The sequence below is a fragment of the Pectinophora gossypiella genome, chromosome 21 (genome assembly GCF_024362695.1).
Source record: "Pectinophora gossypiella chromosome 21, ilPecGoss1.1, whole genome shotgun sequence".
Taxonomy (NCBI): Eukaryota; Metazoa; Arthropoda; class Insecta; order Lepidoptera; family Gelechiidae; genus Pectinophora; species Pectinophora gossypiella.
The window spans coordinates 7,187,851-7,205,281 of record NC_065424.1 but is presented as its reverse complement, the minus strand read 5'-3'; the positions used below and the strand labels follow the sequence as shown (position 1 = coordinate 7,205,281).

General features: G+C 36.3%; 1 protein-coding gene across 1 annotated transcript; it reads right to left on the bottom strand.

Annotated features, from left to right (window-relative positions):
* Positions 1-7,386: 7,386 nt before the first annotated feature.
* On the bottom strand, positions 7,387-15,909 carry LOC126376661 (uncharacterized protein K02A2.6-like). Its single transcript, XM_050024207.1, has 2 exons — positions 14,875-15,909; positions 7,387-14,780 (listed from the first exon to the last, which is right to left on the bottom strand). Exon 2 carries the CDS (start codon positions 11,037-11,039, stop codon positions 10,065-10,067), a length of 975 nt encoding a protein of 324 aa, XP_049880164.1. The 5' UTR covers positions 11,040-14,780; positions 14,875-15,909; the 3' UTR covers positions 7,387-10,064.
* Between the last annotated feature and the right edge of the window lie 1,522 nt (positions 15,910-17,431).

Sequence of the window (17,431 nt, the reverse complement as noted above, 5' to 3'; positions counted from 1 at the left end):
TTAAATGTATTCAAATGATCTCAATGTATTAATTAAGACATAATATAATGTAATTAGTGAACAGCGGACGCATAAAAAAATCATAATTAGTAGTATGAATTATAACGCTCAACAGTACTTGAAAATATGCTAAAAAGCACCTACTTTCGGTCATAGCAGGCAAACCGGCACCTGCATTGATGCAATTTTTTCACTTTATTACACCTGAACAGTCGTAGAAGATTACGTTTGACACGAGAAGACTAGATCGCTACCAGCCTTGGAGTACCAGAGAAATTTAGTTTTCGTTTCATAGTAAAAAAACACATTTGTTATCATATATGTGGGAGGGAGCGGAGAAAAACATCCAAGCCCAATTCCCACTGTTTATTTTTTAAAGTTTTACAACAAAAATGCACTTAAATATCACTTTTGAGTAATTTAGAAAAAACCATTTCCAGTACCACGCGCACACACTTTCGCCATCTTTTCTAATCTCCCGTCCCTTTCACTCCTTACCTCTCACTCTTCCGCTATATCCAGTTCCTTCCGTCTTCGCTCGTATCTTCCCTCCTTCTCGTACACCTGTACCTCGCATATCCTGTTTCTCTGTCTTTCAATTCCGTCTCATTCCTTCTCCTTTATCTTACCATCACCTTACTCTCTTACACCTCAAACACCTACACACACTCATACCCCACATTCGGCCGTCCTGACCACCAGTCTGTTCTCAGACTGCAGACTTCAGGATATACTCATCACCTTACATTCTGTCATTTTCCGTCATACAACATCATCAAGTTACATCTTATCTTATCATCTTATGTTTCTATTAAATATGTTTATATAAAAAAAAATATGAAATGAATTTGTTGACTCTACCATACAAAAATATTGACACTCTAGTATTAGGTTTAATTATAAGTATAGCCTTAATTATCCAGAGTTTAAAACAACAAGTAACACTTTGTATATTCATTATGTAGGCATAGTATTGTAACTCTTAATTAAATATAAATAGGTTTAAGTTTGTAAGTTGCAGGATCTTAAAACATAGTTTAACTATTAGTTATTAGACTTTTATTAGATTTAAGAAAAATATAGGTAAGTAAGTAACATAATGGCCCCGATTCCTGCAAACACCGCCTAATTTTATTTTAAGTTATATCCGTCATTTTCATATCCGTCGAAAAGGAAAGGGACGGATGATTCACAGCTCTTAATTTTAGGAACAATGAGTAAATGAATGTGTCGGATTATTGACTGATGTAAAATTTTTAGACGGTTGGTTTAGATTTGTGCTTAAAATTGACGTGTGTTCCATAAATTTTATGCTTGTCAATTACCCGTCCCTTTCCTTTTCGGCGGATAAGAAAATGACAGATATAACTTAAAATAAAATTAGATGGTATTTACAGGAATTAGCACCATTAAAGCTTATTTGTAGTATTTTAGGTTACACAACTTGACATAAAACATAAGTCATACTTTCAGTTTTTTACTCCTAATAGATTAAAGAAGAACACAGGTAAGTTACAACATAATATTTTTTTTTATTCTTATAGTTTACTTATACAGATTTTTACTTCTTACTTTATGAAACAACTTATGATTTTATGAATTAAATGTTATAAACATCCAAACAATTGTTTTTATTTTAATACAATCTTAAAGTGATAGGTGCTCTACCTAATATGCTTCACATCCATTCATCTTTCATCATAACATGCAAAGAAAAATGAAATAATAAAAAAAATGAGAGAAAATTCTTCCCTGTAAATAAGTAATATACCTTTGATATAGATGTTGTTAATCTTCTGGCCATTTCTTCATATTGTCAGCAGAGGATGATGTTCTTTTGGAGCCCTCTGTGCTGTCATTTACCTTCTCTACATCATAGCGGTCATTCCTCTTCACTTTGGTGACCTTGTAGGGTCCTAGAAATTTTGGTTTCAGCTTCATTCCGCTTCCAAATTGTGTTCTTTTGATGGCTACGAAGTCTCCAACTTTGTATTTATTACTTTCTTCTCTGTTTCTATTGTAATTTCGTTTATTTTCTTCCTGTATTTTCTGTATTTGTTCTTTAGCTTTTCTACGTAATTCCTGTCTTTCTTCTATAAAGTTGTCTCTTTCTTCTTGCTGTAGTAACTCATATATTCGGTCATCTTTACCAGTTCTCATTTTTGATCCTGTTAGTAGTTGGAATGGAGTGGTGCTGATGCTTCTATGGTGTGTGCTGTTTATTGCTCTTTGTATTCTGCTCACATGCTTGTACCATAAGCTTGGATCTTCAATGCATAATTTTGTGAGAACAGATATCAATGTTCTGTGAACACGTTCTACTTGTCCATTTCCGCGTGGAATGCCTGTGGTGATTAGTACATGCTTTATACCTTCATCTTTACAATACTGTGTAAAGTCATTTGTCTCTTTTGCAGTCACGCCTTTGGTCGGAAATAACCACACAAACTTTGTAAAGCCGTCAATGACTGTAAATATATTATTATACTGTTTCTTGGTCTCGGTCATGGGCCCAATATGGTCAAGATGTATAGTACTTAATGGTGTCTCTCCTTTGTCTATTGGGTTAAGAAATCCTTCCTTCTTGTTCTTCCTTGTTGCTAGTAAGCATGGTATACATGTAGCTATGTAGTTCTGTACTTTTACTTCCAAGTTCTTTATGTAGTAGCTTTTACTGATAAGTTCTATTGTCTTCTTTACTGCGAAATGTCCATTTGAGTGTGCCTTCTCTATTATACCTGTTTCCATGGCCATTGGTACTACTAATAGCTTCTCTGTACCCTTGTAGAGTAATCCATCTTGTAAACTATAATCTTCATATGGTTTATCTTTTAAAATAGCACAAATCGCCTTTATTCCTTCATCTGTCTCTTGAGCTTTTCTTAAGCTTTCATGCAGGTTATTCAGCAGGCCTACAAAAGGGTTGCGGCTGAGTGCATCTGCAATAATCTACATGCTGCATCTTCTTTCCCGCTCTGTACTCAATAATGAAGTCAAATTCCTGTAAGAATAAAGCCCATCTGGCTACTCTAGCCGTTAAATCCTTTTTCTGTAATGTCATCTTGAACGCTTGACAATCCGTGATAATTCTGAACCTTATTCCATGTAGATAATGTCTGAATCTTTTTACTGCTTCGATAACAGCCAATGTTTCTAGTACATAACTACCATATTTCTTCTCATAAAATCATTAGTCTTCTTGCTCATGTAGTACACTGGATGTATATCTCCATGTTCATCTTTTTGCATCAAAATAGCACCATACGCCAAGCTGGAGGCATCTGTATGTACTTCTGTCTCATATTTTTGGTTATATATCTTCAAAACTGGGTCGTCTGTTAGCTTCTGCTTTAGTGTATTGAATGAAACTCTTTCTCTTTCTCCAAATTCGAATTTTGAATCTTTTCTTAACAAATTGGTAAGTGGACTTGCAATGAATGCGAAGTTTGGTATATACTTCCTGAAATATGATGCTAGGCCCACAAAGCTATGTAATTGCTTGAGTGTCTTAGGCTCTGGGAACTTGGCCACAGCTTCTATTTTGTCCTGTGATGGTCTCACTTCTCCATTTTCAATTCTGTGTCCCAGGAAGTTGATGTTCGTCATAAGTAGGCTAGCTTTTTTCCAATTTATTTGCAATCCATAATTGGCTGCCGTCTGAAGTGTCATCTGTAGTCTTTGCAAGCCCTCCTGTTCATCTTTTGCTGTAATAATAATATCGTCAATGTAAACAATCATCCAACCTCTTGTTATATATTCTCTGAATATGACAGATATAAACCTCATAAAATAGCTTGGGCAAATAGATAAGCCAAAAGGAGCCCTTGTGAATTCATATTGACCATTGTGGGTCACAAATGATGTGTACTTTATCGACTCTTCACTCACTGGTAGATGGAAAAATCCATTTTTCATATCTAGACAAGTAAACACTTTGGCATCAGATAATTTATCTATGCAGTCGTCAATGAATGGAAGGGGAAATTCATCTTTCACTTTCTTTGTTTTTATTTTTCTATAATCAATACTCACTCTTGCTGTCCCATCTTTTTTCCTTGCAATTGTCACTGGACTACAATACTCTGAATGACTCACCTGTACTATTCCACTTCTTTTCCACTCGTTTACCTGATCTTCTACTTCTTGTTGTTCCTTCAGAGATAACCGTCGTGGCCGTTGAACTACTGGAACTTCGTCTTTGAGCACAATCTTCATCTTGATAGGTGACTCGTAGATCTGATGTGGTTGGTAGTTTTGCACTAACTGCTGGACTTCTTTTCTTACCTCGGTGTTCTTGATGTGACCTGTGGAACAAAGATTATTCACCTCATCCTCATTCTCTTTACACAACAAACTACACATCCACTCTTCATCTTTCGGCATAAACCACACTGAGCACCTATTTATAACTGTAGTTACTGTCCTTAAAAAGTCATTTCCTAGTATGATTTCGAATGGCATGCACTCTTTTGTCACTTCGTAGAACTTTACGTTGTAGTATTTTCTTCCATCTATGATAATTTCACATGTAATTGCGCTGTTTGCCTTCACTTTGTAGTTTCCAAGTCCTGATAATGTTAAACTTGTATTTATCCGCTTTCCGGTCGAAAATCCCGCATTAATCTCTTCACTGATTATATTTATATCGCTGCCGCTATCCACAAGACAGTTTTCATAACATTTTCCTTGAATTTAAATCTTCTTCAACAACTTTTTCTTCATATTATCGTGTAAATCGTGTTTGTTCACATTTGTTCCGGTGGAATCGCCATTTTTTTCGTCATAACCTGTTATCTGTGACTTGACCTTGAGTAACATTGGGCTGCTAACTTCATTGATCGATATTTGATCATCCGTTTCTATCTTCGTTTTGTATTCTGATGAATGAATCGTGTTGAACTTCGTTAGTGTCCTCGTTGGAAGCAGCGCCCTCATACTGCAAATTGAAGTAACTTTGCTTCAGTGGCTGTCTCGGTCGTTTTCGCCAATCTTCATGCGGCCGATGTTTGCCGAAGTTATCCGATGTTTGATAAGTCGTCGTATGCGGTTTTTCTCTCTCCGATGAATGAATTCCTGTTGTTGGCAAAGATGTCTTCGCCTCCATTTTGTTTTCTGGGCACTCTGGAGCAATATGACCGAACTTATTACATCTGAAGCACTTAACACCTTGCTGGCGATACGGACATTGTTCTGATAAATGATTATATTTTCCACAGCTGTAACATCTTACTTTTTGCGCTTGAAAATGTTGATATCTGTCGTTCTTGATAAATGACGTCGTTCTTTCACTTCGTTGTTTCTTGATGTTTTCTTTATATTGTTCATAAATCTTGAGTTTTTCCTTTAACTCCGAGTAGGTAGTGATACCATATAGCATAAGCTTATTTATTTCCAAGTCTTGTATGCCTTCGATTATATATTTGATAGCTACATAATCCGGCATTCTTCCGCGTTTACCGAGTTCACGCATGATGAAAACATATTCCAGATACGACTCATCTACACGTTTTTTGCGTGCAGACATAACTTCGTGTGCCGTCTTCTGGTCCATCACGTCTGGAAATTCCTTCGTTATGGCAGTCTTTAATTCGTTCCAGCTTCTGAACGTGCTTTCGGAGCGTAACCATAACGCTGCCGTTCCTGTTAGAGATCGCCTGGCGAAGAGGAGTGTTTGTAGAGGACTCCACCCGCATATCTCCGCGTGGTCTTCAACGTCTTGTACCCATTTGGTCACTGGGTATATTTTGTCAACCCCGTCGAAATTAGGGATAACGCCGTATGAAAGTTGTAGCAGAGCATCGCCGCTGCCATCGCCGTCGTAATCGTCTTTATCGTCTTCATATTTCGTCTTCTCTTTTGTCGTCGTGGCCATACCGCGTGGCATGTCGCGTCGTTAGTCGTGAATGTGTAGCACTGCGTGGTTGAAATCCGTTTTCCGTTGGACGAGCCCCCAAAAATGTGGGAGGGAGCGGAGAAAAACATCCAAGCCTAATTCCCACTGTTTATTTTTTAAAGTTTTACAACAAAAATGCACTTAAATATCACTTTTGAGTAATTTAGAAAAAACCATTTCCAGTACCACGCGCACACACTTTCGCCATCTTTTCTAATCTCCCGTCCCTTTCACTCCTTACCTCTCACTCTTCCGCTATATCCAGTTCCTTCCGTCTTCGCTCGTATCTTCCCTCCTTCTCGTACACCTGTACCTCGCATATCCTGTTTCTCTGTCTTTCAATTCCGTCTCATTCCTTCTCCTTTATCTTACCATCACCTTACTCTCTTACACCTCAAACACCTACACACACTCATACCCCACATATATCATAAAATATTAGTTTTTCGGTAATAACACAAGTATTCAATGTTGATTGTATCGATTTTTTTTCTATCGATTGGCATAACAAAATGACATTTTGACAAAAAAATCGTAAGTTCCTTTTTTTTTTTCAATCTGATCCAGTGTGGCACGGGTAATCGACGGACATACAATTTATGAAACACGTAAATTTTAGGCAGAAATCTAAAAACCTGTAAAGTTTACATTTGTCAATAATCCGACAGAATTACGTCGACAGCACACGTCAAACGGGCTGCATACCAGCGAGATACCTATTCTATTGGCCAGGTTTATTCATTCATTTTAAAATTAATAGATGGTCTACAGGAATTAGCATCATTAGTGCTAATTAAGGATTTCTTATTATAGTTTCCCTAGGGGTTAAACCGCCCCCGAGAGTATATTAGCAATTTAATAAAATGAGTGTTCATTTTATTAAATTGCAAGAGTTTCTTGTATCATGATTATCCTAATGTATTACAAATTATGGACTGGGAATTCTTTGACCTTGCAGACTACCAAGTCATGTATCTAAATAATAAAGAAATTAACATGGTTTGATTTTAAAATTACAAGAATATAAAAAAATAAAAGTAGAGCATTATTTAAAAGGAAAAAAAATAGAAGTAAAAATACAAAAAACAAATTTTATTTTTAAAAACCCATCATCAGTAACCGTTCTATGAATTATGCTTCGGTTGTCAGTAACCGTTCTATGCTTTATATCTATGAATTAAATAATTTATCTTGACTTCCTGTCAACATTCCTCCAGAGGGCGCTCACGGTCGCTGCGCCAGCGGCCGCCATGTTACGTCATTTATCTGTGTTCGTGTCAAAGAGTAATACTACGTCCATAAAGGAAAAGAGAGGGCGCTTGAGTGAATGAATGAAATCGCTAGCACTTAAGCGCCGCCAAGCAATATTAAGGAGGAACTAAATTGTGCATGTGTGCTATACGTGTGCACACAACCACATATTACTAAATTTTCTTATATTTTATTGTGGGAAAGGTCAGGAAACTAAAATATCTACCCACAACTTTGTTGAATTTATTAAATTTACAATAATATTTCTTAAACATCAAAGAAAATGATAAAGAGGTCAGTTGTAGGTAAAATTTTAGTTAGTTCTCCATATAAATAAGTGAAACAGAAATCAAATTGACACATATGTTTTATTTTTGTGACAAACAAACAATAGGGGATCTTCAGAGTAATCCAAGTTACAATTACTTTTATTGATAAGTATCAGGTTTCTTGTACAAGTAGATAGGTATTAATAAACCATGTTAATACCTTGCTTGCTTTGGGCTAACATAAAGATCATTGGTTAATAAAGTTAAACTATTTCTTTTAGTTATTGTACACCAAAATCTATGATTATGAATTATAATATGGTTGTTACAACCTATCTAATTTCACAGGAAATCATTTGGGCGCATTAAGTTGTTACAACTATCTTAATATTTTTTATGTTTATGAGTATTGTAATAATTCTGGGCCTTCTGCTTGATGGAATCATCTATTATGTTAATTTACCCGATAAAATGCGATTAATTGATTTGCACCAACTGAATATCAATTCAATTCTATACCATAAAAATATTTTTTACATTCTCGTTATGTATCTCACAATTATTGGGAAAACTTAGAATTTGTTTTTATATATGTTGTAGCTATATCTTGAACATCATTGAAACAGTTTGTCAATTGTTCAGAAAGGTAGCAAAGCCATCGTTTAAGTCCTATTGTATTATTCTGCTCTAATATAATCAAGACCTGTTGATTTGTTAGAAACCATTGTACTACGGCATACTTTACAACATTTTATTATTTTTGTCAAAAAAATATTCAGTAAAAGCACCCTCAAATGTGAGGCAACTGGGAGAAATATTTCTCACTCCTAAACTTCGTACATTGCCAAAAATGTTTTCAACTGGGTCTTGGTTAAAATTTTTAGTGAGCATTGCGTTTAAGTTATATTTTCTACTTAAAATTTTACAAAGACTTTGCATCCCTTCTAGCGTTTTAATAAAGTTTTTAATAGATGGTACCGTACTTTCAATCAATCGTATTTTATTGCCCTCTTTTTTTTTAATAATTTACAGTTTTTAGAAATTTCACCCCATCTTGCCATAACTGATGATGAGGGGATTTCGGTCTAACCGTTCCTCTATAAATCTTCCCATTGGGAATATGATAAGTCAAACAACATTACGATTGGTACTATTTGTCTACATTCTTCAGAAAGGTCACCTCCTGCTGTCAGGTGTTCCGCAGTAACTGCCACACTCGCAAAGATAATTAGAAACGAACTTAACGCTCCGTGGCATGCCATGCCACGTAATTTGAAAAAGAAGTAATTTTAATTTTTTGGTCATGATGAATTATTATTAATTTGTTTATTGTTAATATAAATTTATTATTCGGTTGTATTTTCATGAAAACTAATTTCCATGCCTTAAATTTAAAATTAATGGAATAGGCAGGATTATGCGTAGAACAGAATGGGACTGAGGCTATATTAATGCACCCGAAAATTAGATAGATGTCTCTACTTTCCGTACATATTTCACGTTCGGTCAGTTGATTCTAACTTTTCGGGCCGTGGTTCGTGTTCACACGCTAGCTACACTGAAAGTAAATAATGTCGTTACGTGGAATTGTCGAAATAAATATGCACAGGTATTCAGTCGCCCATATCGGTTGGTTTTATTATGTCCAATATTACAATCGTTTACAGTTGATGAGGATTACACTGGGTTTTATTACACACAAAAATATATCGCGTACACAAGAATATGGAGTCGAAATGGAAGAGAGAAAATGTCAGTGACTGTAGTAGTATAGGGGTCTGAGTCAAACGACATCTTTGTAATGACTGATTTATTCATGCAAGATTACCCACATACAATATTATAAATAATACTAAGACTACCTACTTACTACATCTCCCTCCTTAAAGTATCTGAACAAAACAGCAGAATGAATATAACAATACAAGATTCAATAAGTATTTACTATTGTTACCTAACTCGTTACGAAAATCGTTAATTAAATAAACAATCATAGATTATAATTTAGAACATATATTTTTTAAGTAATAAATGTATTTATTATTTTTTTACTTTATCTTCTTCTTATCTTTATGATTTTAAACATAAGTTATTTTTTTCTATGCAAAATTACAAATTAATTGATCATACATACATACAATATACATACATAAACTCACGCCTACTTCCCACCGGGGTAAGCAGAGACTATAGAATTCCATAATCCATTAATTCCATTAATTAATTAATTTTTTTAATTGATCATAGTTATAAATATATCAAAGTTGTATAGTAAATGCACGTATAGTTCATTGTGATGATGATTAATAATCGTCTTTAATCGAAGTTATAACGGGTAGGCGGACGCACTATTCTACCGCTTCGTGTTTTTTTTTTCATTTTGCGGCGCGGGACTCGAACCTGCGACGCGCAGATTAGGAGATGAGCTGACATGCTCCCAGTCTACGCTTGCGGGACGGTGACTCACTTGTTTAGTGAATGACTGTGCTGGTGCGTTTTTACTGTATTTAGGTATATTTAACAGATGTTGCCGATTGCGGCGGAGAACTCCACCATTTTCCGTTTCCACCCAGTATGAGCGATTACCTCTAGCGTTACTGATTACTTTTGAATTAATCCATACGTTTTTATTCCTCATCTTCACGGGATCATTAGGATTTTAAACTCCCCAGTTGTCGTGTTCCTTTGTCATAATTTTCTTTGTATTTATTTATTCTTCTGTGTCTGTCTGCTTTTACTGTTTCTTTGTTCACAGTTTTTGGTTGGAGATTCTTGTCACAAATTGGTAATCTAGTGTTCAGACGACGACTCATTAGTAATTGTGCAGGTGAGTACTGCTCTCCAGTTACCGGAGAATTTCTAAAATTAAGTACCGCAAGTTGCCAGTCTTCGCCTGTTTCTTCTGCTTTAATCATAAGCAGCTTCACCGTGCGCACATTACGCTCCGCAAGTCCATTTGAACGTGGATATAGAGGCGAACTAGTCTCATGTATGAATTCCCATGTCCTGCTGAACAATTTAAATTCTTCCGATGAAAACTGAGTACCGTTGTCGGTGATTATTTTCTCGGGAATTCCGAATCTACTGAAACTATCTTTCAACGCTTTAATTGTCGTTCCACTCTGTAAGTTTTGTATCTGAGCTATTTCGACATATTTAGAATAATAATCGACAACTAGAAGGTACCTCTTGTCTCGTATTTCAAATATATCGGCAGCGAGCACCTGCCAGGGCCGGTCGGGCACGGCGTGCGGCTGCAGCGGCTGGCGCGGGAGGGCGGCGCGGTGTCGTGCACACGCCTCGCAGCTCGCCACCACGCGTTCTATATCCGCCGACATGCCCGGCCACCACATCACGCCGCGCGCACGCCTCTGACATTTTTCTATCCCCATGTGCCCTTCATGAATCCTCCTGAGCATCTCCTTTCTTAGTGAAGCTGGAATGACCACTCGGTCATTTCTGAATATAATTCCATTTACAACATGTAACTCTGTATGTACGCTCCAATAAGCCTTTACCATTCCATCTACTTGTTTTTTGTTATTTAGCCATCCATTTTTATAATAATGACACACAGTTTTCAAAAGTAAATCTTTTTCAGTTTCTTCTTTGATTGTTTTTAACATTTTCGGAGTTGTCGAAGAAAAAAAAATGACTTTTACTTTTTAAATTGTTACTAGACAACCAACATTGGCATGCCTTGCAACATTGATGATTGCACAAAAGAATACATTTCTAACAAATAAACATATTTCTTTTGTGAAAAATCCGTTAAATCTTCCCTAAAAGTGTCTCTGAAATGGGGAAAAAACGGAAACATAGTGACAGCAGTGACCGTTTGCTGAAAAGAATAAAGAAACTCGAGAAAAGTTAAGAAAAAGGGAGCGAAGGTCATATAGTTCCAGCTCAAGTTCCTGTAAGTATTTTGGTTTTGTTTCTTGTGATGCGAACAGTACATTCGGATTGTTACCTTCACAAGATTAACTAAGTGTTATTTATTTGTATTATCGTGCAATACTGTGTGATGCGAACAATACATACAGGGATTATTGCCTTCATGGAATTACTAACCTATATATTTAGAAATACACTACCCAATTAGTAAATAGGTACCTTCACTGTATACTTACCTATCTTTTCAGATTCATTATCACCTGTACAAGTAGATGATTGCTCTGATGTCTGAGAAAGACGAACATCCAGATTGCAATGAAAGTCATATGGCTCATTCATCACCTGAAACTGGAAATATTGTTATTGATAAATTATAATAAATAAATTTATATGAATTCCATGCCCTTACCAGCAGGCTTCATAGGAAAGCTGCGTATTTACTCAGTGAGCGAAAAGATATAATAACGTGGGACGATTTAAAATCACTTTTGCTTCAACATTTTGGCGACCCCAGGACAGAAGAAAATTCAGGAAGTTAGGAGTGCTTTTTTTTTGCTTAAGTAAATAGACTTACCGATGAAGGAATCAAGGCAGAAAAAATGATAATCTATAACAACTCAGCCTTGAACGTATTCCTTTACAATTTGCCGGAAGATTTGATTAGAGTTGTAAGGTTTAAGGGAGCTGCCACATTAGAAACTGCTTTAGGCATCGTAACTGAAGAAACCAACTTTCAGTACCAATACAATTCGAAATACAAATCGAAAAACAAATCGAAACAGCCAAATAAACAAACACAAAATGGCATGCCTCCTGCGACATTCGGATTTAAAATCCCGAATTTGAATCATGTTCCAATGCAAAACAAAGTCAATACTCTTATCCCCAACGCAGGTTTCAGGTTTAACCAAAATTCACAAAACACAAAATTGAACGCCCCACCTCAACTTCCCAATTTTAAATTCGGTATACCAAATCAACAATACCGTATGCCCGTAAATAATTTCGTCGCGCAGCAACCAAATTTCAAATTTGGCTTACCAAACCATCAATATCGTATGCCTAAATACCAACCTAATACGCAACAACCTAATTTCAAATTTGGCATACCCAATGAATACCATCCGCCTAATAATAATTATTGGCAACACAACCCGAACCAAAATTTAAACACAACCACCGAGTTAATACAACTAAATTGTGACAGTATCCTAAAATTACCACATATAGTAATCCCGGAAATAAATGCGCGTTTCATGATCGACACAGGTAGCACCAGATTAGACGTGCGCGCCGCGCTACTTTTACCCGGCGGCGGCGCGCCGGCCTATCGAGGTCGGCGTGGCGACGCCGCGCCGGCGTAGGTATTTTTTTAATAAAAATCTAGGAGCTATCCAGTTTCAGCAGTAGGTAAGTAGGTTTGAGTACGAGTATTTTGAGTAACTAAATTAAAGAAAAATAATTGCGTATGACTGAATGAAAACTTTTATTAGGCATTTATTACTGTGTGTGTTCTTTATCCTTACAGAAATCGTAATAAATTGTTATGAATAAAAAAAATGTTATTCACGCGTCCTGGGCTAAGTCGCGATCTTTTCGCAGTTACGGTAAGGCCAGCAATGGAAAACACCCTCTCACTGGGTGTGCTGGTAGCTGGAATTGCGAGAATATCCCTTGCAAGTCCAGTTAGAAGAGGAAAAGCTTCTTTTTTCCCCCTCCAGTATTGTAAAATGTCTTCATTTACGACATCGCTTGCAGTAGCTGCTGTCAAGTAGCGCCAGCACTCCTGATCAGCTTCGCTACATTCAAGATTTACGTTTACGGTGGATGTGGTGCTGCTGCTGTGTTTGCGTGTTAATTTTGCCAATAAAGAATCATCGGCAGAGCTAGTACTAGCATTAGCAGCAGAAACCGCGGTCGCGGATACTCTTGAAACGTCAATATCTTTTTTTATGTACTCAGCGAGAAATGCAGCACGTGTACTATTCTTTTGTTCCAAGTACGTATCTATTTGAGTCAGGCTTATAAACCGAGGATCCAACAGCGCCGCAACTACAACTTTATCATTGATTGGGAATCTTTTTTCTAACTTTGCCAGCATTTTGTTCTTGAGCTGAACCATTACAAGCGTTTCTTCATCTGTCACTGAATTAAGGATATCCCTGATTTCCAAATTAAACACCAGTGCTAAATTCAGTGAAGCTGCTTCTGTGTTGATAACATTTCTACGACTTCACGGAATTTTCGTAAAAATCTGACAAGATCTTCTAATATGTTCCACTCCCTTTGACAAATTTTTAGATCACTCTTTCCTATCTCTGACAGCATATTATTAACTGGTTCTCTGTTACAAAAATGTGCCAAACTTTCTAGCATAGCTAGCACACTATGCCAACGAGTTGGTGAAGAAGTTTTGATAGTCGGCACATGATTTATGTTACCGAATTCATCGCTGATGGTTTGCGATTCGCAAACCAAATATGGTTCGGGCTCTTCATTATCAATTGGCTGATTTTCATCCATTTCTAAATGGTTTGATACTTCTTCCATAGATTGTAAAATTTTTAGTTGTTCATATTTAGCAGAACGTTCTAACTCTGGTAAACGATAGCGAACCGTCTTGACTATCTTTTTGCATTTTTTGACCAATGATGATAATTCGGGTACACTGTCAATTCCATCTACAGTCACCAGGTTATGTAAACCATTGCCTAAGCACAAATGGGAGTCTAGATCCGCAAGTCGAATCGCTCGTTGGACATTTGATCCAGCATCAGTCACAGGGTGGAGCTTTATTCCTTGAAGTCCAAAGCACTCTTTTGCGTCGTTCAACATCCCATTTATTTTTTCTCCGGATTTTTTCCCCTCGATGAGTTTAGTGCACAAAGTAAAAAACTACATTATTTATTGACCTATGTTCGAGGATGTGCATTGGATTTAATAAAGAATTATCCAATCTCCGATGAGAATTATTTAAATGCATACAATGTTTTGAAAAGCGTCAATATTTTATGAAAAATTATTACACTGTGAATCTGTGAGGTCTAAAAGTAGTACAGAATTGAATAGAGTTTTTCGTACTTTTAAAGAAAATATTGAAATTTTAGATAAATACCAGTTACCAGATAGAAATTTTATGCTGTTCCATTTGTTATGGTCCAAGCTTGATGTAGCTACTAGAGAAGCTTTTGAGTTACAATTAGAGTCAGATGTTGATATTCCGGAATATGCTGACCTGTGTAAATTTATAAAAAAGCGAAGTCAACCCTTAGAAAATTCCGGTAAATTGACTATTGTTACTACAAAGCCAGTGTCTAAAACAAAGTCATCGCTTATTATACTAGCTGTACGTTGTGTTTAACGGTTATAATATTGTCGAGTATTTTTGTAAATTGAAAATTGAACTGATTCGTCTGCTTTCTGCTCATATATCACTCCGCTTTCTGATTCATTTTGTCCAACTGTTTGAAAATCTGTAAAATAATTATAAGAAATTAGCTTCGTAATGAAGGAACAAACTTATTTAGTTGTCGTTTAAAATAATAATTTATGTTTTTACATAGGTACCTGAACTTGTATGAGGATTGTCTTTGTGAGATAAACTTGGCATACAACTTTCTTCAACTACTGGTTCTTTTAGACACTCTGCTATAGTCGTCATTATTTGCTTTTTTAATATGTGAGGTCTATGGTCTGTATAGATGTAAAATTTATGTATGGCCATACAAGTAGGGCCGAAAATGTTTCACAGACCAGATTATTGCTAGTAGCTCACGTTCTATTGTGCTATAGCGACTCTCCGTGTCACTGAGCGCTAGGGTTTGTCCGATCCTATCGTGCCCTGAGATAATATGGCACCTAAAGCCGCTGAAGACGCGTCGGTAGTAAGTATGTATGGTTTTTCTGGGTCAGGATATTCAAACAAAGGTACAGTCGTTAGCAGCTCTTTACATCTTTCAAATGCGTTGGTATAGGCTTCGTTTATTATAATTTTATTACGTTTCATCAAGCAAGAAGTTAGGGGTTGCGTGACCTTAGCGAAGACTTTTATGAAGCGACGGTAGTAGCCGATCAGTCCTAAAAAGCTTTTTATCTCTGTTGTAGTTCTTGGTAGTAGATAGTTATATATTTCTTATTTTATCGTCGTTAGGTTTCAGTCCGTCTTTGGTAATTGTGTGGCCGAGATAAAGCACTTCTTTTCGTAAAAATTCGGATTGGTCCAGTAAAGCTCTATGTTTATACATTCTTAAATGCTGGGTAAGTAAAGCTCTTAACTCGTCCCATATTTCAATGTCTCCGCGTTCACTGGTAAGGGAGGCTGCGTTCCCTATTAATCGCCTGGTCAGTGTTTCTATTACATACTGATTATGAGCCTCATAACCGCGAAACCTATCTATTATGTACTCGCATTTTCGAATGAACAAGTTTAGATGACGCTATTCGCCATCTAATAATGGGACGAGTTTAACCATTTCATTAGGAATTAGTCTGATGGCTTCCATCGTGAATGGAGTTTATAACGTAAACTTATAGCCCACTAAGCACTAAACACTAAGATTATAATATACTACTATTAATTAGATAGATTAAACACTCTATAAACGTAAACGTATACGTTTAATTTACACTTAACTAAGTACCTATACTTAACACATGGGTAGCCCTTATAAAATTAATAAAGAGGAGTATTTATTAATTTTCAAAGATTAACGAGAGAAGTTCAATCCCGAGAAAACAGAACACAGAGGCAGAGTAAGTGAGGTGAAAAGTTCTACTCACCAGCCAGCTGCTCGCATGTTCTAATTTTCAGGTCCCAATTTTCGACAAATTTGTTTGTTCGCATTAAGCTTTGTATTCTGATGCTTCACACACTTACGTTTACGCTGTGGGGGATTCATAACTAGTGTTAGCCACTTGTTTTGTATTTGTGGATTGTTTGGAACGTGTATAAATAATTTGTTTGGCGTGTTTATGCTTGTACTTTTATACTAGGGCATTATACAGGACTTGTAATACATAGATTTCATGTTTAATTAAAGAAAACTAGCAATCGCCACACAGACAGTATACACTGTTTTGTTTGTTTGCCACGGAGTGATGTCATTCAAGACGCCATGATAGTCTCGAGTGTTCTTGAGCGAAATTTAAATTATGATTTTTAAATACGAAATACTTAATGAAAATATATTCTATTTTCATAAATAATACGTTTTTAGTGTACAATTCGTATTAAGGTATATTATTAACCAATTTTTGAAATTTAGCCAACTAGCCTATTTCGGGATAGCATCGATGAAGTAGAATCCTGTGGTTACCTTACATACATGCCCGCATCCAAAGATGAGACCGAACATCAACTGACTGTTTTACAGGCAAATGAATCAAGACAAGTGACAATGTACCGCTGGGTTGTCAAAACAATAAATGGAAGACAAAAACAAACAGTTTCGCCAATTACGAGCACAAACCTTTAATCTAGCAGCCCCTCAATTGTTAGATGAAATAAATATAGCCGGATCATTATAAAATGCATTTGGTGCACTTTTGAGTGATCAAGCCTAAGGTTTGGCAATCGGAATCGTCTTAAGTGAATACGTCTTAGACAACAACAAAACAGACGACGAGCTCATTTTGATGTTATTAATGCTGCAGACCTTGATGGCGACGAGTTTCCAGTTTTAAGTATGGATGACCTCATTATTTATGCCCTGGGCACGTATCAAATACAGCAGGCTCGTACTTATTATGGGGAATATATGAAAAATAACCCAACCTGGAAGATTTCGCGAATGATAATCTTGATTGTAATAATCCGTGGCTTTTAAGAAGCAGAATCCAATCAAGACATATATCGAATATACTATGTATATATTTTGTTAGAACGAGGGCTTTCAGGCCGGGATGCGATTTTAGGCCATTATTGCTCGTGTATTGTAGGGAAAAGAAAACTAGGTTGCTGTGCTCATGTGATGTCTATTAATTGGTATTTGGGATGGGGTAGGCATCAGGTCAACCTGTCACCTCCAGCTCAATTTTTAGACTTAGTAATCAGACATGATATAGAGAATGAATCATATAAAGAAGAAAATGAAAGCTAAAATAAAACGCTTATTTTAATTTAATT

Bases quoted from the DNA above. Each gene is read 5' to 3' on its own strand.
- LOC126376661 (XM_050024207.1), bottom strand. From the start codon at position 11,039: ATGTTAAAAACAATCAAAGAAGAAACTGAAAAAGATTTACTTTTGAAA.